General features: G+C 41.3%; 1 protein-coding gene across 1 annotated transcript; it reads left to right on the top strand.

The window, feature by feature from the left end:
• The first annotated feature begins 534 nt into the window (after window positions 1–534).
• Window positions 535–21925, top strand: ctnnbip1 (catenin, beta interacting protein 1). Its single transcript, XM_044351845.1, has 4 exons — window positions 535–729; window positions 9852–9966; window positions 11375–11465; window positions 21809–21925. The coding sequence occupies exons 2-4, from the start codon at window positions 9871–9873 to the stop codon at window positions 21865–21867; spliced, it is 246 nt and encodes an 81-aa protein (XP_044207780.1). The 5' UTR covers window positions 535–729; window positions 9852–9870; the 3' UTR covers window positions 21868–21925.
• The last annotated feature ends 404 nt before the right edge of the window (window positions 21926–22329 follow it).

Here is a 22329-nt window from a genome sequence, read left to right as displayed (position 1 = left end):
CAGAATCATATACACATACCATCATAATTATACAAGACATGTAGTGAATACAAGTGAACATACTGTAACATAAGATGGCGATACAGACAACTACATGTGAACAAATATGCAAATTATTACGTTTTGATCACTTTTCCTATTATGAGAATGAGAAACAGCATCGGTGTAGGCTTTACAGTACATGCATATTAAAAAAAATCTAATTTCAGTGTACGTAGGTAATGCTTTCCTTGCAATGTATTCAGAGAGTCTGCATATGTGCAGCTGTAACGTGAAAAAAAAATAGATCACATCAATTTACAGAAGAAAATCTGACTTGCAACCAATTAAGTTCCTGTAAGAATTGTAATATTTCTCCCCATGGACATAAACCTTCCACAATTAATGACTCAATTCACAGTGAACCAGTTCAGAGAAGAAAGTACAATTCATATCAGCAAGGCCTCTGTGTTTTCTGAAGTGTGTCCCCAGATAATGACATTAATATCATAATATAATCATTTGATGATGGATACTGGAGGCCGTGTACTGTGTTTTGGGTGTGCGGATGTCGCCCCCGATGGCCAGTAGCGGTACTGAACAAGCAGCAGGACTCTGGCTGCTGCTGTGTTGAGCCACTTCTCCGGAGCTCAGCCGACTGGAGGGATGTGACCCCGGAACAGGACGCCCTCCTACAACAACACACCATTCAAACAGAGCACAGAAGAAAGAAAAGCTGGACCAGGAGGGGTAAGCTCATAAATAACCGCTTTTCTTAACGGGTCGCACATTGTCAGGGTTTTTTTTAGAAACGATACTTGTGTTTGAATCCCGGCACTTCTGGCAGAGCAGCGGTACCTGGATGGTGTTTGCACCCATAGGAACTTCATTCAGGCTTTTGTCTCGGGCATGCTAGCGAGCTAGCTTCGGCTGGTTAGCATTGACTGCTTTACCTAGGGTAGCGCGGATTTAATGGAGACTTAATGAAATGTTTGGCGAGGTTAAAACGAAGGCGACTCGTAAGACATTGAGAACACTCTCCATACATTTTTTTCCACGACGGATATTTGCTTAAAAGCCACATCGAAAATGCGTTGAAGGCTTGCTGCTTGCTAGCAAGAGCGCTGCTACAGTTTGAACAGTCTGCGTCCCGCAACATGATAACAAGAAGCCTTTCACAGTCATGTGTGTCCATCACGTACAAAACCAACGCTTTTTTTGTTTCAGCTCGCCACGTTTGACGTTCAGGCATTTTTATTTGCTGATTATTTTTTTTCCTTTGAGAGTATATCTGTAAAGAAAACTACCCGAAAACGGTGAATAACTTACAGTCAAAACCAATCAAGCTCAGCTAACGTTAGTAACCGTTAAGCAGATCCTCGCTGGCACCGACGAAGATTTTAACAATATTGTAAATAACGACATTAAAACTGCACATGATGCAAACCTACGTGTTAATATGAATTACAGACCCATTTGTCTCACTCACCACTACCTGTGTATAATGCTGAGAGAACATTTAATAATGCTGCTGTACATGTGGTCACCTTCTTTCAAATTTGGTTTTCATGCTCAAGTCTGCTTTTCGCATAACTCCTTCATCAGTTTTCTATTTCTGGACCGTGCCACCCATGGATGCATTGTGCCACCCTGCCTTACAGTGTCTGCTTTCTCCACATGTCAGATAGCTGACAACCGTTTGAGTGGTGAAGCTGGCACCCTGCCGGCAGCAGGGCATTGATGAGTGCTGCAGCCAGAGGGTGTCAAGGCTTTGGCCACAGGCAAGTGCTCTGAGCCCTCCTGGCAACTAGCAGACTTGGTCATGTACCCACAGTATGTCAAGCCTGCCTTAGTTTGCACATTCCCCCTCCCTCCTCTCCTCGCCTCCTCACAGTCAGGGCAGGTGCTCTTCAGCGGCTGCTCGACCCCCTCGAGCCCCGAGGGGACCTCATCAGCTGCCTGCGAGCGGAGTTTGTGAGGGAGGCCTGGTTCATCTCACAGCCTCTTGCTCTGCGTTTTGGCACAAGCACTTGTCAGCCTGTCAGCATTTAACCATTGACACTATGACTCTAGAGTTGCATGCATCCTTTCGTGGCCTAGTCAGAGGCAGAGGCATCCAGAGTATCACAAAGTCATTTTAACATAGCCATCTTTTCAGCGCAACCTAGATTGCAGAGTTTCTCATTTGCCAGTCGTATTTTATGTAAGATATCAGATATATATCCACACATCTTTGTCTGTTGCGCATGGTATCCCGACATTTGCATTGCATTGCATTGTTTCAAGCACATAGATCATATAACGATTCGCAAATCAGAATTTTATGCCCTGCCTTGACGTTGGCGCTTTTGAAATCTTGCAGCCGCACCCTCAGGGGACCAGCTTAAGGCAGCAGCTTCTGTTTCAATTCCTTCGAGAGACCCTGAGGAGTGAGCAAAGATGTTGTGAGATCATAGACCAGATTTAATTATGAGTTGCGAAGCATGGTCTGTGAACAATTCAGTTATAACAAATTAGACATCACTGAAACATCTGCAATCTCAAGTTGCCTGAAATTGTTCAACAATAAACTGAGAAATAGTTATTAGTAATTTAATTCATAATCGCACAATCAATTGTGTTGGTCTGTTATTTTAGTGGTACAAGTGTACTTTCCCCCCCTAATAGGAACCAAATTGTTTAAAAAAGGTTTCTGAACCATCAGGCGAACAATAAGTCAGTCACAAGTATTAGCGCTGGGTATATATGCTATATATATATGTTAAATTGTCATGGATTGCCTAGTGTGACTGACTTGTAGGGTCATAGCTTTAATCTAAGTTGCAAAGGACAGTTAAGCACACCCAGATCCCCAGCTATGAACTAAGCCTGTACAGTTGAGCAGGATTGTTTGAGTTCATGCCTCACGTGGTGACAACAAGACATGACCTACTTATCAATCATGTTTTCACAATCCAGTTCATCACCATTGTCCCCAAATACTGTAGCCATTGTTGTGGGCACTGTACATGTGAGGAGATGGCTTCACACAAAGGCAGCATGCAGACATCCAGTAAGTCCAAGCCAGAGCCTTCCTGGCCTGCAGTGTCTGCTCGTCTGGCTCACGCTGTATCAGGACCCCACATTGCCCCAACCCAAAGGTAGTCAGTCTGCTGGATGTATGGCTTGTAAACTGGTTTTTCTAATGTTTAGTGCAGGTTTGAATGTGTATACGCTGTGTTCTTGTTGGGCAGTAGGACTGTGATCAATATCAAAATAATCAGAAATTCATTTTCAACAATTTTGATAATCAAAAAATTGTATAACATGAAAAACTGCCAAACATTCTCGACTTTCAGCTTCTAAAATGTAAGTATTTACTTTTTTTCTCAGTTTTATTTCAATGTGAATTGATTATATTTGGGTTTTGGTCTGTTGGTTAGACAAAACATGCAATTTGAAGACTTCAACATGTGCTCTGAGGACCTGTAACATTTTATAGAGTAAACAATCAATTAATTGATCAAAACACATTTTTTTTAGAGTAATTGGAATAAAAATGATCTTTGGTTGCAGCTCAATTAATTGTATATCCTTATACTGTGTGACAGTATTACTCAAAAAGTCACACTCTGCAGTGTTTTGGTGTGCCGCCAAGAGCGCCGAATTTGTGAAACAAAATATCATTTATAAAATCTCAGAACAAATTTGATCATTTTTAGAACATAATTTGTATCACAGTATGAAAATAAATGAGAATATTGTTCTGTCCTAATTTCAGTATGACTCCTAGTTGTTTTTATAGGTTTTGTTACATGCATGTTTGTACCTGCAGTGACACAGCTGCTCTCCAGAACCAGGCCAGGTTGTTGGCAGCTCAGCTGGCAGCCACACCAGGCTCGTAGCCTACTTAGGTTTCTCACACATTTGCTTGGGATGTTAGAGCAGCTCGTGATTGAATTCGAGTTATTTCTCCTTCTCAGTTTTTCCTGTGTGCGGAGATTATTGACCTTTCAGGGTCTTGTAGAGTTCAAGTTTTTACAGACTTTTGTGCGAAGCGAAACTCAACTCACAGTTTGTGAGTCAACTCCGAGGCTTGTTTCCCCAGTTTTTCTGCTGGCTGGAGGAATTTGATTTGTAAAACAATCAGACGCTGTGCATCATGTGAGCAGCCGATTCCAGAGCCAACAACAAGCTGGACCGGGCCATGTGTGACCGGGTCGGTGCACTGTGGCAGCCTCTGCCCTTCATGATCCTCAGCAAATGTGAGGGACTATCATATTGCATACTGTAATTCCTGGCAGCAGACCCCTGTTGCTCCGTGTGGCCTGGTCACAGTGTTGAAATGAAGTCTTCTTTGTGTTTTGGTTTCTCAGAGACATTGATGGACACTAACACACACAAGAAATCCAAAATGCAGATGCCATGCAATGAGTAGGCTTGTCACTATTTTTAAGACAGCATAACTGAATCTGTGATGTGTTTTAGAAATGTTGCACCCCGGTGGCAGTGGCTGTCATGCAGCGAGTGTGTACTTTAAAATGGAGCATAATCTCATTTGCAGGAGCTGTATTTTTTTTTTTTTTTAGTACCTGCAGTAGATGCTGAAGTCACAACAACAGTTTTTTTTTTTTTGATTGAACATTTGATGGTTATATTTCATTCATCAGTGCCCCAAAAGTGATCAAAGAGAAAGTTCTCACTTCATTTGATTAAAAACTAATATTTGAAGTTTCATATGATGTAAAGCAAACACTTGAAAACAGTTCATCGCATTGAACAAATGCATTTTTTTTCTGATTTTGCGTACATTTATTATTTTTATTATCTTTTATAGCAGTAGCAGATATTCAGTTTCATGTCATGTGTTAGAAGGGTAATTTAAGATTGATATACAGGACATTCACTGATACAAGATATGTGACAAGACAGCCATCTTGCCACGTATCTTCTTGTCATACATCATGGATCATCCATTCATCATATCTGTAAATTAGGGAGCCCAGGAGGTGTCATGGAGAAAAAAAATCATAATTTGTGCTCTCAATTTAGCATTTAGCAACTTATCACCTCAGTACCATTATTCTGGTCTTGTTTATATCCTTCACACTCTCTGTTTATTTATTTTAATTAAATCTTTGACATGTATATTCTTCAGTATTTGGCTGTTAAACACAATGTTGTGTAATCTTTGAGATCCCACAAAAGTACTTTTCAGGATAACCGACTGTTTCATAGTAAAAACTTCTATGACAGTGTGGATGTCATCCAGTTTATAAAACTTCAGGTTGACTGGAAGCACCGCATCAAAAGTGTATTATGCCCTCCACAAGAGGGGGAGAGAGGAGGCAAAAAAAATACAATTTTATAATAAATTGAGAACACGATTTAGTAATTTGTGTGCACAAATTGTTAAATTCATAGCAGCAAGCAAGTACTTTATGCGCATAAATTATTAATCTGAGAGAACAAATTATTAAATTGTGTGCAGACATCTCCTAGACTATGTAGCAAGTGATAAACGATAAAAAAGTACTACTAAAATTGTTAGATAGCCAGAATTCATATGTACACAACTGAGAAACAGTACGCATCAAATGTTGGTACACATTTTCAAGCTTATTTTAAAAACTTGGCATACCGCTGAAGGCATAAATACCATAAAGTAGAACTGTTAAAATGCATGTATTAAAGGTAAACGTAAGCCCCAGTATTGCAGGAGTATTGCAGTATATTTCTAATCTATTATGGGTCTCACCACCACTACTGTGTGTACAGATACAAGATTTAAATCTGGCCCTTGTGTTGATTTTTTTTGTTTGTTTCTTTCTGTCAGCTTTCTCAGTTCAGTCTCAGTAATACTGAGGTTTTGCTGGGTTACCCAGAGGGGCTCAGCCCAACATCACAACACTGACAAGAGCCCACCACGGGCAGAGAGGGGGGATTAGGCCCAGATCAGCGTTAAAGAAAGCCTTTGATTACGTCTGGAATATTAGCTGCATGTGTCTGAGGCTGGCTGAGCATCCCTCGAGGGATTAGCGTTGAGCCAGCCCACCTCTAGAACCTCACATCGGGCACACACAAAGGAGTTTGACAGGATCCTTATTGTGACCCTCTAAACGATTTAAGACATACACAGAAGTGAGTGTATATCAGAAGAAGCTTGAATAACCCTTGTAGGCTACACATAGCTTTCCAAAACACTAAGTTTCTTCTAAAACACTATTTATAGATTTTTAGCACAGGTTTGTCACTTCTAATTTTTGTCTTTACAGCTGCATTCAGAGACATCTTTTATCTCCGCAATCATTTTATAAGAATAGATGTTTTTTTTAAAACTGTCTTCTTGTGTAAAAATGATACAAACATGAAAATGCCAACAATTCCCTGATGTGTCAGATCATACAAATATCGCACAGAAAAAGTTAGGTGTAAACTGTCAAGGAGTGGCGTCCATAGACGTTGTCGTTCGCTGAAGTGGCAACATTTTAATTCAGACGCTGGTCCTTTATAAATAGAACAGTTTGTGTTTTATGTCGTCCCAGAAGAGTTTTATCAGAACAATATTAGGAGACGCATTACAGAAAAATCATGTCATTCTCTTGCAACGTATCTATTGGTCAGTCTGCATTTTCTGTAATACAAATGCAATATGACTACTCACTTGCTTAAGTGATGGGTCAAATAGAAAATTAATAAACAATAGTTGTGTTCATTTTATTATTTAAGTTATTTCTTAAGTAAAATATTTTTATAAATTAATCTAGGTTGCTTAGACAAAAAATGCAATTTGAACTTCACTTTGGCCTCTGGCAAATTGTGATATCACCTTTTCCATATTTAATTTTTATTTTTCACAAAAGGTGAATTTATGTAATCAAGAGATTAATCAATGGTAAGCATTAGCTGCAGGATTGAAATGGTTAAATATGGGGCGCGTGGACTGCAGGTTAGGACACGTGTCAGCAGTTTGATTCCAGCCGCAGACCTTTGTGGCATTGTGCCCTTCTCTCTGCCCCTGTTTCCTGTCTCTCTGCACCTTCGGCTGTCAAATAAAGGCAAAAATGCCAAAAAATAATATTAAAGAAGCCAAATATTCTAAGATACAGGTCTTTGTCCACCTAACTAACTACCAACAATAGACCCAACTGTTTGGACACTGATTTTTAGCTTTAAAATCATCTTCAGCTGGACTTAAAATGTTGTAATACAACAGTGAAACACAGGTAGGAGAGCATTCTTTTGAGGTTAAGTCTGCGGCAGTGAGGCGTTGGACGACAGGCACTGAAGTACCATCTGGAGTATTGTTGGAAATATAAATATGGCTGTAAAGCTAGTTTGTTCAGCAGAATTGTATGGATGAAAAAACATGTTACATAATCACATGCACAATGTTAATCACTGTTGTGTACATGTTGTCAGCTAGAACAGTAATATTTCCAGATTTATAGCTGTTCTCCGCTGCTCCTGCCCAAAATAGTCATCTCTGCCCCCTCCAACCTGAAGAACAGGTGAAATCCACAGAGAGATGGAGCTGACTCCTTTTCCTTTCCTCTTTTTTTTTTTTTAAGTGACTCACAAACATATCACGACAATGGAAGAACATCACTGATCATCCTCATTATTAAATTCCAGGTTGTTTCTTCTTCCTACAGGGATTTTCCCTTTGGGACTTTGTGCACTGTGTTTGTTCTTCTTACACCAGATATCACTGTGAAAGTGGGATAAGATAAAATCATTATTTTTGCCGGTAGAAACACAAATTGCAACCCACAAAACAGTCGGGAGCCTGGGCAGAGATGGTACTAAATATGGCCAGTTTTCAAACTTCAAAAGCAAAGATCAGAGGATCACAAATGCCTCAGTCATGAAAGCAGTAGTCCTATTTATACAGATGATGAATGTGGGATATAATGGCCTTTTGTCCCAGCAGTAGCAGACATGAAAATAGTGAAGTTGTCAAGTCTCAAAATACGCCTGAATATTAATAAATCTTTGTTGTATAATCTTTCCTTTCTAACACCTTTTGGCAAGTAGAGTAATCCTCTTCTTCATCCTCTAGTCTTTACCTACTCGTATGCAGCGACTGTTTTACTCCCAGTGTGCGTCTGAGACAAGCAGATCGGTGCCTCTGAGTTTCTGTCATGCTTCATACTGTATGTCGTCACGCTTGGAAAATCTCTCTGCCTGGAGTCTTAGCTCTCCCATTTGTCTGAAGCGAGGAGCTCGGAGACGTGATCAAACGTGTCACTGCTGCTGATCTGAGACACTAACCCCCCCCCCCCCCCCCCCCCTCCCCTCCATACACCCTCTACCAACATCCTCGCTACCCCCACCCAAACACATTCACACACCAGCACCACCTCCAATCCCCGAAGGTGTACTGAGCCACTGAACTGACACTGGCAAGCTCACTCCGTTTTTTTTTTTCATGTCTGTCTTGCTTTGAGTCTCCAATTAAAGTACGGGTGACGCTCAGGTTGAAGTGTATAACTAATGCATTCAACTCATGTGTCCCGCTACCACTTTGTGTGGCTGAAAACAGACAAGAAAGCAAAGTCAAGTCCTAGTCGTTCGCAGTAAACAGCCACCAAAGGTTGCTATAATTATAAAGACTATAGCTAGAAGCATGGTCTCCAGCTGCTCTGATCTGGGTAAATCCACACGCTCACAGTGGCACCCAAAAGCTAGCCAATGGCCAATGGTGCCCCATTCATCCCCCCCACCCACCCCCACCCCTGGGCTCTGGGAAGGGGGGATGGCGAGCCAGCTCCTCAATTAAATATAACCCCACATCAAACAGCCTGTCAACATGCATTAGTGGTCCTTTGTATAGATAAGAGGCCAAAATAAATTGCCAGAACTATCATAGTCACTGTGGCTCCCATAGGCTTTTTATGAAAGATTCTTGGAGGGGAACAAATCCTGACTTGCATACTGATATTCTCTCCATTAAATCATAATTTTTTTCACAAGATTTATCTGTTTAAAGATTTATTTTGCTCTTTTCTGTGAATTATTTCTTCTGCACATGTAGCTTTTTCAATTAGCAAATCTAGGCTGGATATTAAGCCGCGCTGTATGCCTCCGTCTTATTTGCGCATAGAGATCTAATGGGACAGCAGACGACCTTGATGTGTGTGTGTGTGCGTGCGTGCTATCGCAGCGGAACCTATCCCTTTTCTGTCGTCCGCATTAGCTTTGGCAGCTCCTTTTATCGCCTTCTTTTCCCTCCCCCTTTGCCTATATTTTGCATCTCTGCAGACTGACAGTGAAAATAGGTCATTAGTTAGACGGAGAGTTAGAGATGGAAGGAGCAGGCAGGGGCGAGATCTGTGTGAAAACTAACATGCAATATTAATGAGTTTGACAGCCATTCAAGCTGCGAAACGCCCAACCTGCACCGTGACTGCACCGAGACACGGCCCCCTACTTCTAATACCATCACTGTTTATACTATAAGTGCTTATCACATATACGTGAGTCTCTATTTCTGTAAAACATCTAGTTCCAGTCTAATGCTGTCCATCTGAGAAGTCAGATTAGAAACATTTGAAAACACTGCCAAGGTTATTATGACTTCTACAGTTGTTATCAATGCAGATGTTCTGTCTGAAAAGCTTTATTCAATGCAGAATTAATAGTTAATACTGTAGAATAACACAAAACACAAAGGAAACAGGAGAAAACAGGTAAAAATCACTGTTTATCTAGCTGGTTAAAACTTTTCAGGCCTGCAGGGTTGAGTGTTGAGTGGAAGATTTTTAAGTGGAGTATCACACTATCAACTTAACAGCATTCAGATTATGTGGCAGAAACAATCCTGTGAATGTGTTTGTATAGCTGCGATTTTTCACAGGTCTTGTGTAACGTGGATTTGTTTGTGTACGCAGAGCCACAGGAGCAGGGGGGATGAACCGCGAGGAGGCCCCGGGGAAGTCTCCTGAAGACATGTACATCCAACAGAAAGTGCGGGTCCTGCTCATGCTAAAGAAAATGGGATCAAATGTACGTACAGGGTCTTTATTAGAACATACTACCATCATGTGACATTTTACCTCGGGTATTGACATTTTTCAGATGATGATTTTTAGCACTGTATATTGTCCTGCTCATGCACACAATGATGTCATCCTGAAACCTATGAAACTTTGCCGTCAACACTAGAAATTATCTTTACCATGTCAAAATGTTTGTGTACTGCATCTAACAGAAGCAGGAGATGCTGCTATGAACAAATGTAGTCGAAGCAGCAAACATCCGCAGCTCCCCTTCCAAGATTTTTATTCTTTAATGTAGAGAAGCACATGTCTATTTTGGCGGAGAGGTGATTACTTAGGACAGACTGAAAGTAAAATTGACTGTATTCCTAATTTTTTTGAAGTTATCTAGGACAAAGTCCCCCTGTTGTCCCTTTAGGTTCCACTTTCCTTCAGATACACCTGTCATTTTTAGATAAATATTTGTTATGAGATTCAGTTTCCAGCTGAATTTGTTTGTTGCATCAGAAGAACGGATAACAGCTCATGACATGTTTTCTCTTCAGCTCAGGTACTGACTGAAGTTTTATCTAAATGCCACTTGACACATGACAGTGTGGAGGAAGTGAACATAGATGTTGTTTTTTGTTTGAATAGTACAGTCAGACACAGTCTGCACTCTGGTCCTGGCATGCAGACAGCACACTAACCAGACAACAGATGAGTTTCCTTTTGTGATTTGAGCAACACTCTTAATTAGACACAGCTGATAAAACCAGTTTGCTATGGTCATTTTAGGCGACGAAATTGATTTAGTCACAGGCTAAAATGAGAACCCTGACACGGGACATCATCGCCCAACATCATCTGATGTGTAACTTTGATGCTGTGAATCCTCAGTCGCTGTGTACAGAAGTTTGAATATGTGCTTTACTTTGGATATAATTAAAGTCAAAAATCATTCACCATTAATGATTGCCACCATCATTATCAACCCAGTCACTATTGTCTATCCATTTATAAAAATAATGTATTTCTTATATTTAATAATATAAAGTAAATTGTATTTTTACACATTTCAGTCTAGGTTTCCAAGTGATGAACAAGTGCTTCCCAAAACTAAACCACAAAGTCAAAACATTTGTCTGATAACCAAGAGTCATTATGAAATGTCTAACCTTAACCTCCACTCTTGAAACAACTGTAGGCTAACTTTCACTTACTAGATAGTTAGCAGGTTCAGAGTCAAATATGCCTTTGACCCTAAAATGATTTAAGAGAAAGTCTTATACCAGGACACAAACTGAGAGCTGTTGAATGAAAGTAAGAAACTAATTCTTAAAAGTGTTATTTTGTTTGAAATTTAGTTTAGAGAACTTCTCCTTCAAGATGAATTCAGGTTTTGTTCTTAACATCACTTTTTCACCCGTCTCTAGCTCACGCCGAGTGAAGAAGCTTTTCTCCGGAATTACGCAGGTGTGGTCCACAGTCAGATGAGCCAGCTACCACAGCACAACATAGACCAGGGTAAGGCTGTCACACACACACACACACACACACACACACACACACACACACACACACACACACACACACACACACACACACACACACACACACACACAAACACACAAACATATTTTGCTGTATATCGACTTCGCCTGTATTCAAATCACCTTCTCGTTCTTATTCCCCCCGCTGGTTTCACTCAGCAGAAAAACCTACAGTCATCACTCCCTCCACAGTTCTGACGCTATAAACACGCCATGAAGCCCGTCTACTCTGGTTACACCTTGATAATGTAACCTGCACATTGTCTCCCATCCATCCCACTACTCTATGCAGTTGTTTGATACTACCTTTGAGGTTAAACATGAGGTGTCGATACAGTGGTAGACGTTATAAGCTGTAGCTTCAGACTACATCTTTTTCAGACTGCAGGAATTTAAAGTATCACTCTTTTTTTATGTGGATATGACTTTGGAGACCAAAATAAATTAAATTCTATTCTACTCTCATGCGTACATGCTGTACACCACCTGCCCGCACTTCCTGTTCCCCACCCACATGCCCCCAGACACACCTGGCAGAGATCAACACTCTTCCAGTTAGGAATTTGTCATGTTTTTAGCTGAAAATAGTTCTGACTTGTGTGATTTAGAAGTGATTTAGTTACCTTTTACTGACTACAGTAAAAAGTAACTACAGTCAATACTTGTAGTTTTTAAAAAAATACATATTTAATATATGTTGTTTTAGCTCTAGTTTCAATATTTTGTTTTTTGAAGGTGTAAGGGTAGAGAGTGTTTGTGTCAGTGGTTTTAATACGAAAATACTTTTAGAACAACATTAAACCACAAACACCACCCTTACACATCGCAGAAGTGCTACTGTACCGACATTGAAAACAAGGGAAAATCCCTCCGCACACATCACTCCTCTAGAGCCCGTGCCCCAGCAGGCCTAACGGATTCCCTGACTGTGCATTGAGGCCGACTCAGCAGCCCACCAGCACTGAAATTACTCATACAGCAAACAGTGTGGCTGACTGGAACAGAGTGATTCATCCTCAGCATGAGTGTGTCACTAGTTTCACTGCTGCTTCTCACAAGTGGCCTAGATAGTGCGCTTAACACACGTATGACTTCAGACATTGTGGTGTTTACATGATAAAGCAAATCGCTGTTCATGCGTGTTGTTAAGACTCAGTTTGCCCAGTAATATGACCGTGATGCTTCTTCAGGCCACTAGAGGGGGCCTTTGAGCTTTCTTTTTCTTCCACCACAATTTTCATATTTTTACACCACAAGATGGTGCTAGATTAAACATAATGGTGAATATGCAGAAGCACTGCAGTTACCTGAAAAATAGTTGCTGTTCTTGATTTTTTTTTTTTTTTTTTGTTAATACACTTATCAGCTGCTTTCCAGGCTCACTCCAAACATGTCTGTCAGATAGGAGCCCCCCTGTCATAGCACTGCTCAGGCTTTGCTTAGTCCCTCATGATATTGGACCCTCAGGGGGGCTTAAAGTTGAGAAAATTGCCTGCGACACTTTACCTACAGTGAGTTGTTATGTCTCCTTGTCTGTGTCCTTGCTCTGCGAGGAAACAAAGGTGTTGTTTGGATTGATGAATATGTGATTTTCCGTGCAGGAGAAGGATTAGGTTTATGATTACAGAAGGTATTAAGGAGGCGAGTAAAAAGTGCAATGACTTTGTGTTTTTCTCCTGCTCTGGTGTTTTTAGTATCTTTGTTTTAACCTGCAGGATATTACAATGCATCATCATATTTCTGTTAAGTTCAGCCTTGTTCTGCAGTATGGGACGCATCATTAACAGTCTAAAATCCGGGTCGTTGCATCATGGACAGTGTAGATCTCATTATTACAATGGATTTCTTCATCAAACGGCACAACATAAAGTATTGCATCAGATAGGAAAGATGGTATCAGAAGCACCCGAATGTGAGATCAGCACAGATTTTCTTGAGTCATTCATTTTCTATCTGGTTAAACAACTACAGACTAGATGTTAGTTTCTGCTGCGTGCCCTCATTCTGTTTCTTCATGCCCTTTAGAAGATACAGAACTCAATCTCTGTGCTGTGTCAATACTGTGAGGAAGAGCCTCATTAAATATGAACGAAGATGACTGGTGAAAGGTGCTCCGAGTATGCATTATACATCACAAAAACAGACGCGTTTAGTGTCATTTGGCAGCCTGCCACCTCCACGGTGCACTAATAAATAATTTGTGGTCTGCATCTTATCTAAAGTACTGTGATTAGGCATCGTGGAGATAGCTGGGAGTTAATCACTTTTAAATATTCAGCCCAGCGCTGAAGGACAGTAGTTTGTAGGCATCAGCACATTCGGGATCCTTTGAGGTAGTGTGAAGAGGTTCAGTTACATGAAGAGGGAAGTCCTCTATTTGATCTCATTTAGACTTGGTAATAGGGTAAAAAATAGATGAAAGGAAACATTTTATTGCCTAGCAACTTGCACTCACTGTCCTTCTTAAAATGTATTTTCACATAAGCACAGGCTTCAAACAACAGATTACTGACATGAAATAGTACAAAGCAAACTATTTGATCAAAGTCAATAAATAAAATGTAAATAACTGTGCGAATGCTGCACAGAAATTTTGGGGGAAAAGTGTTAACGGGTGAATTTCAATGTGTTAATTGTACTTAATTATTTAATTTTCAAGGTCTATGCCAGAGGGGGTGTTAATGTTGAGATAGATCAGGTTGTGCTCTGTGGTTCACCCTGTTCGTACTTCATTACAATGACAGTAGACCTTTCCCCTCGTTCTGCTGTATGCAGCAGCAGTACTGACTGTCCAGCCAGACGGACACCTTCTGTGACCAGCCAGCAGTTTTTCAGGCAACGGTTGTTTGTCTGTGTCTGCTCACCTCAGTTCCACCTCCACACTCAGGCCTTTCTGATCAATCTCTGTAGCGGACAGCTTAAGCAAATATATTCAAGTTGTGAGATTATGAGATTTCTGTTAGGTTAAAATAGTTCTTAAGGTTTGAAAACGTCTAGCAGTCAACACTAAATCCACCTGTTTTTTTGGCTTTTTTTGCGTACAAATCTCCCTTTACAGCATTTTCAAAAGCTCACCTCCTCTCCTGCTCATGCGTATGATGGAAATAGTGTAATATTGATTTGGTAACAGCTGTAGTAAAAGGAGCATCATTTTCTATCTTGGCTACTCAGCTGGCTGTTTCAGGGAGTAATAATGTAGAGTGGATGACTCTGCATCTTTAAAGGTTTATAGAATCTTTTGTCATCAATAATATACATTGTTAAATTCAGCTAAATTGGAACAATGTTTTCACTGGAGACACCCACAGAGGTCAGATGAGCCCCGGCCAAAAGGATTTGTCCCTCTTGAGTATGAAACTAAACCCGTCCAGGCACAGAAGCGTGATGGTTTGAACATGCTGACGCAGGACGCCCTGATAGCAGCGTCCTCAAGGGGTCCCAGCACGGAGAGATAGTGTCACGTGTCAGACACAGCCTCATCGATTGAGTGGCGGCATGCTCAGAGGGCGCTGAGGGCACGATGGCGTAGTGGTGACACACTTGGGTATTGATTGCTCCAAGTCAAGGCCGAGCTGTATTCAGGAAATGTTAAATAGGAGAGTAGGTGAGAGAAGACACAGAAGCTAATTTGACAAATGGATAACATCATTGCTGTTGTTGGCTTAGCATATTCTGATAAGAAAACACATTTTTAAGTATTGCAGTGGAATCTATCCAGAAATGTTGTCGTTCTTCATCATCATCTGATCAGACTGATTGGAAACGTTGCCGAAACCCTGAACGATTCCCTCAGACTCTACTTAGCTGTCAAATGTTATTCTGCTTTCTTCCTTGTAAGAAACAAGATAAAAGCAACTCGGGGGTTGCTACTCATATTTCTTTTAAGTCTATGGGTCACTGAATTTGCATTTTTAGTTTTAATTGGCTGATTACCATACATGCAAATACAGAATTTTGTTTTGCAATTTTAATCAGGCCAAAGAGGAATTCTCTGCCAAAGGCTGAGAATGATTTTTTTTCATTGAGCTCTCTTTTTGTGAATACCTTGATGTGACTGAATTCTAGAGGAGCAAGACTTTGAATGCTATGTTTAAATACTTGTCCTGATTGGAAATGAAATCTGAACTCATTAAACAAGGCGCTGGGTTTTTAAGGGGCTCTGTTTCAGTGTAATTTGCTCCTTTTTGGGTAATGCTGAATAATAACTGTGTTACTTATGCTACAGAGACTTTGCTGTGGCACAGTAGTCACAGTATATTTGAGGGAAGAAGAGTTTTGTCTTAATAATCAGGCTGTTATTCTTCTTCCTTCAGCCGTCTAATTCACAGCTTCCTATAACTGACATCATGTCGTTTTAAACAATACAGTTTGTCAGAGCCACACATAAAGCCGGCAATCTCAGGAATTGTTATTCTGTCTGATTTGACAGAGAAAGTTTACTCCTCCCAGATCCAGTAGGACGGCTGAGGGGCCTCAACAAAAGAGGAGAGACATGGATGGGGTTGCCATAGCAATCTCAGTTGTCCCAGGAAAGCTAAGCTTCCCTGTGGGCTTTGGTGTTGTTGCGACGTGCTGCAGCGGTAGATTGGAGCAGGTGTCATTAGGGGGCCTGGAGGCAAGCTGGAGTGCTAATTACACAGCCAGAGTGTGATATTCTAATCTCCGTCCGTCAGTCCCGTCCCTTCTTACAGAAATATGGCCGCTTGTTGCAGATATTACAGCAGCCTCAAGCAATCGATTCGCTATCTTGTACCCTTTTGTCTGTGTTACAATCCCTGTATCACGCAATACTTAAACGTGCTTTTCCAAGTGAAGCCCTGTGACACAGAGGAAGGACCCGCCTTTGTTTGTCGGCTCAGTCAGAGCAGAGTGGTATCGATTCTTACTTTATCCTCTTCCTCACTGCAGCATGAATCAGAGCCAGAGACTTAAATTTATGAGGTAGCATGTATACCTGACTCATTTCACTGAAACACACAGGCTTGATTTTTCTCTTTAAATATGCTCTCATCTCTATTACAAATATGTCAAAAGGTGTGTGGTTGTATAGACAAATGTTAAGAGATAGTTTTGGGTCAACTGTTTCCAACTCAGATATGCTTAATCAGCCAGTTTTCTTTCTAATGAGCTCAGCTTCTTTGGAAACAGAAACCAAACTGATCTTGAGTTCTGGACCTGCTCTCTAAATCTGCTGCCTTATAAACTAATTTATCTTCTCGATGCGGCTTGTAAAATGTCAACTCTAGAGGATCCATTTGGAGGAGAAAAATGACTGGGAAAATAATTTGCTACATCCTTTAACCTAATTTGAAAGCTCGTTATCACAGTGTGAAGTGAAGAACAAACTGTTGCACACGTTTGACTTTCTCTGTGGAATCTTAAATCATTTATTTGCACATTATGTATTTAATTTATTTAATTTTTACTTTTCTCTCTTTTTTAAAAATCTACATAACATGGTTTAAGACCAACACTGACATTGCCATCTTATTGGTAGTCAAGTCACGTCCATTTTATTTGTATATCACAAATCACAAATTTGCCTCAGGGGGGCTTTACAATCTGTACAGCAATACAACAACCTCTGTCACTAGACCCTCTATTCAAATGAGGAAAAACTCCCTAAAAAAAACCCCTTTAACAGGAAAAAAATGGAAGAATCCTCAGGAAGAGCAACAGAGGAGGGATCCCACACCCAGGACGGACTGATGTGCTACAGATGTTGTGTGTACAGAGTAGAACAAGAAAGACAAATTATAGAAATACAGCATGGAAAACAGGATCATTTTATAATGGATTTATAATATATATGAAGAATGTGATCAAGAGGATGCCGAGCACCTGGTACACTTTCTGGTACGATTTGTTAATGGGTGGTGCAGACGTCTGAACTTAAATGCATTTGTAACACTCGTGAGTCCAGAATAATGATGTAAGAGACAAGAAGTCATGATAGGAGAAATTAAGATTAACCTTTTGCTCTGTCCTCCATAATGTAAACCAAGAAGAGACTTAATACTTGATTTAGACTCTAGTAGTTTAGCTTGTGAAAGGCGCTGACTGTCTAAAGTACACCTACTGTGTTTGTTGGTGTCAACATGTTGAGCTGGACCACACACACTCCCCCCGCTGTGTAGCTTCTTAACACGCCCTTGCTGTCGTTTTCATGTGTGTGTGTGGGATCGGGGTCCCGTGTCTTTATCCTCTCAGCTGACCCTGCACAGATTGTGACCTGGAATAATGCAGTTGCTCCTCTGACTAATAACAGCACTGCAGCACATCATATGGCTGCTTCTCTGCTTATTCAGGCAGGAGGGACCAGAGGGACGCAGTTTGGTGCCTTTAACTTCAAACAGACGCCCTTTGGGTTAATTTCACAGCTTTCTCATCCTGAGAGGTTTTAATAGAACTTTGTTTGTTTTGATATTCGTCTTAGGCTACCTGTTCTCAGCTAAATAGTGATTTACAGACTCCTAGAAGTGTGCAGACAGACTTTATTTTATTTTGTGAATTAGAATCAGTTCAGGTGAATCATGTTGTGGTTCTGGCTGGCTTTGATAGGATGAAGCCAGGGCTGCAACTAATTATTTACTGTTTTCTTTCCTTTTTTATTCTTTTTCAATTAATTGATTAATTGTTTTGTCAATAAAATGTCAAAAGATTGTAAAAAATTTCCCTCCCAACATCTGTTAAGGTGCCCACAGTGAAGTCTTCAGCTTGTTTTTCTCACCAACAGTCCAAAACCTAAAGATATTCAGTGTACAATTATATAAAGCATAGAAAAGCACTAAACCCTCACATTTGAGAAGCTGAAGTCAGGCATTTTTGCTTTATAAATGACGGTGATGATGCATATTTGAATTTGAGACACGGCATTATTGATGTCGTCTCTGTTTACCCCGATTTCATTTCACAATCTCTGCAGTATTTATTTGAAAACAAAAACACTGACTTAATGTGGAAATAGTTTTTCCTTTGGATCTCTACTTTTCCTGTAAAGACAATTTCTGTAACAAACGAGAGTTATTCCCCCTTAAAGTATTTATAGAGCACAAATCGGACGGCATGCTCGTTGTTGCTGCTGTTTATGTAATCCACCGTCCGGAGCCGCTCTGTTTACCCCCGTCGTGCGAGGCGAGGAGGGGATCAGTGCACGGTGGAGGGAGGGGCCAGAGAACGGCTGGACACAGAGCTGCATTGAAATAAACTAAAAGCCGTTTGCTCAGAGGCAGCATCAGCAGCAGCCTCCCGTCCAGTGATGCGATCTGATTTTTATCTGTCGCTAGGCAACAGCTTTAAGGGGCTTGACGTGTTGGTTACAGCTTGTTTGTGTGTATTGTATGATGGCAGGGCAAGGTCTGACAATGACTCTCAGTCAGTCAAGTAAAACAGATATAGCCTCCCAATTTCCCATCATCCACTTGGCTCTCTCAATATATTATAAGAGTGTTTCTGCTGGTCATTCGGCTCAAATTGCGCAGCGTCTGTCATGTCCTTCCTCTGAACTGCCCGTCACACAACGATGAACTCCTTCATACAACTATAGAATGATTCAGTCTGGCGTTCATTGTGATAAATGGGTGCTATTGCAAGTTCCTGCGCCAAAACATCATCTTGAACAGTAATGCCATTCAGCTGAAGTGTAATTCAGGTCGAGCTGCTATTGTGTATTACATAATTGTCTCTTGTTCAGGCATCATTATCCGTACGTGCTGTCTCAAAGCAGATGAGATTTATGTTATTAACTAAAGTCGAACAGTGTGTCTCTGCCAATATTTTCTCATCACTCTGTCTCTGGTTTCTCTCCTGGTGCTGCTTCTGCCTATTGGCTCGTTCTTTAACCATAACCTCATTTGGTGAGCCAATGAGCTCCCACGGGAACGGGAACTTGAAAGTTGATATTAAAAGGCGCCCTCCCCCCCCAAAAGTCTTCATCTTACCAAGCTCACGCCGACCTAAATGCAGCACAGAAATATGCTAATTATCCTCCCCGTAGAGATAGCCAAATGAAACACAAAAATTCTGTGTTTTTGGAGGGGTCTTCGATGTCTGGTGAGGAGGGTCCGCCCTTTGTGCCAAATACATGTGGAAGCTCACAGTCTCTGGCCTACTTTCATATCTCCACAATAATTAAATCTAACAAGCACTCGAGGGCTGTGGCGAAGAGAGGCTTTTTATAGCAGACGTGCACAAGGTGCCATTTTCTTCTCGACCATCTGAAAAGGTGTGGAGCTTGGTGTTGATGATATTTATGTGATCATAGCTTGTCAAGATGTATTTATTTCAGTACACGATCACGCTCACTGTAGGCCACCGCACCTAGTTGCCATTTGGCCGTCGTCTTCTTCAAGAGACGCTTTTTAATTTAAGAGTCGGAGGAGACTCGAAATGTTCCTGTTATGCATTTTGTGGTCTCTCTCTCTCTCACACTCAATGTACTTTCATTACCAAGAAGCAATTGCATTTCACCAGGCTGCCAACCATGACAGTGCAAGAGGGGTTTTTACTTCCCTACTTCATCTCGCAGAAGATGTTTTGGCGCTCTCTCTCTTTTTATGGAGGGTCTACAGGCTGAATGGCTCAAATTAAAACGAGTCGTTGCCAAATAATCAGGCCTGTGTAAAGGAGCGGTTGTATAAAAGCACAAAATGTATTTTATTTAACTTAATAAATTGGAAAATGTATTTTCATTTATCAGAGAAAGACTGTCTGGGCAGGTGTGGGCAGGCCCAAACGACATGATGAATCACAGTTGGCAACAGACTAATGAATGATTCCTTGTTAAACAAAAGCCAGCTGACAAAGTCCTATTGTGTAGCTGGCAGGATCCATTAGTTGACTCAACCCAGATAAGGCTGTAATTATCAGTAGTCCTCATTAACTTGGTAAAAGTGAAAGAAGCACAAAAGAAATAAAAAGAAATCATAACTTCATTTCTCTCATTTCTTTGGGCCCATTGTTGGGTTTTTTTTTCCACATCTTGGTGAGGTTTATATCATCAGCTAGAATCTGATATTGTTTACTCACAAGCAATCTTGCACCTCACAGCCTGAGCCGCAACCGCAGAGGAGATTGAATAGTATTGAAGTCTCAGATCTGAGTGTTATCGTGTCAGAGCAGGATGCTGCTGTCAGCGGGCCACTCGATGTGTTTACACTATCTCTCGTCAGGGTGCGGCGACGCCAGGCGGTGCCTTTCCACAACAGGTGAACACGGCGACAGATGAAATTTACCTGCATGCGCCAAAAGGATTTTCATGGAGGCGTATTCCCACTCGGCTTTATAGTCACAGCTGTCGGCCTGTAGGAAACTGTGCTCGCCTCACACTTTTCACTAAAATTTATTTTTGGGTGATCCGATCACATGTGGGTTGCTCAAACGTGTTTAAGACTGACTGGGATCTGGTGACTCAAACAAACATTCAACTGTGCTCTGAGATGACTGTAGACTTAAGAACAGTGTAGTTGTGATCACACTGAACAGTCTCCTTGTGTGTGTGCACAGCTAGAGTTGATTTGCCTCTTCTGGAGTCATACATGATTCAGACCAAATGAGCATATTTTGTTGTTTAGCAGTTTCTCTCAAAAACAACTGAAATCTGATCATATTTTAGTACCTGTGGCCAGGTGGGAACTGCAGACACATATAGACGAATGCAGATCATCTGTTTTGTGTGTTTCCGTCAACGTGAGTTGATGGTTCACATGGTAGTCATACATTTAGACAGTACACACCTACAATTGACTTAAGTCAAACAAATGAGTCATTTCCTGTTAGTCATAAAAGTAAATATATGTTTTTCTGTGACATTACATTACATTTGTCCAAATCACAACTAATTAACTTATCAGTGTGTTAAATAGACACAAAAGGTGACTTATGTCTGGATTTTTTCTTTTTGACACATGAAACTTAAGGATAAAGCTGCAATTTATTTTATATTTTTCTTATTGTCAACAAAACTCATGTGCAGAGTCAAACCAACAATGAACTCATCCTACTTACAAGTATTGTGCGTGTGTCCAAAGCCTGATATATCTTATTCCTCTGTGCCTTAGAGCTCCATTATTGTCCAAAAATGATTAAAAACATGTCAGTGAGCCACACCGTCGCTCTGGGTCACATGTTCTTTCACCACAAACAGTTTTAGGCATGTCATTTTGTTTAGAAACAGCTAATAACAACGATCATGATCAGATTTTGGCCTCTATGATGAGTCAGCAATAACATTTCATTCTCCTTAATGTTGGTTTGTCGTCCGTGTTGGTTGACGTCAGCGTCTGCGGACTTCTCTGACTTCCTGCTGTCGGTTTACAGGTGCAGAGGACGTGGTGATGGCGTTCTCACGGTCAGAGACGGAGGATCGGCGACAGTGACCCTGGGCCCTCCATCCCACCCCACCCCCTTACTCCACCGCATCCCGCCCCGCCTCGCCCCACCCAGCCTCGCCCCACCCAGCCCAGCCCAGCCCAGCCCAGCCCAGCCCAGCCCAGCCCCCGTCCCGCCCCAGCCCTGCACGTGGTCCACAACAACCCAAACTCCACAAACGCAACACTGATGAGCTCAGGAGAGGAGGGGCACCTGGAAGGGACAGAAGAGGTACGGGAAGAGACACCAGGAGGTCGCTGCCTCACTCTCCCCCAACCTTTTCCATCCCGACTCCTCCTCATACAAGCTGGCACACCATTACCTGAGATGCACTCAAGTGGGTCACTGTGAGTCGAAGCCTTGGCATCAAGGTGTCAGTGAAAACACTCACAGGTTGTGTGGATGAATATCAAATGTAGTTGTTTTTTTTGTTTTGTTTTGGTTTTTTTGGGGGGGGGGGGGGGGGGTTG

The sequence above is a fragment of the Thunnus albacares genome, chromosome 5, assembly GCF_914725855.1.
Source record: "Thunnus albacares chromosome 5, fThuAlb1.1, whole genome shotgun sequence".
Lineage (NCBI taxonomy): Eukaryota > Metazoa > Chordata > Actinopteri > Scombriformes > Scombridae > Thunnus > Thunnus albacares.
This window is presented reverse-complemented; position numbering and strand designations above follow the sequence as displayed.

Excerpts from the sequence above, each read along its gene's own strand:
- ctnnbip1 (XM_044351845.1), top strand. The coding sequence starts at position 9,871 with ATGAACCGCGAGGAGGCCCCGGGGAAGTCTCCTGAAGACATGTACATC. Across the intron at positions 9,967-11,374 it reads TAAAGAAAATGGGATCAAAT|CTCACGCCGAGTGAAGAAGC; the intron begins GTACGTACAGGG and ends ACCCGTCTCTAG. Across the intron at positions 11,466-21,808 it reads ACAGCACAACATAGACCAGG|GTGCAGAGGACGTGGTGATG; the intron begins GTAAGGCTGTCA and ends GTCGGTTTACAG.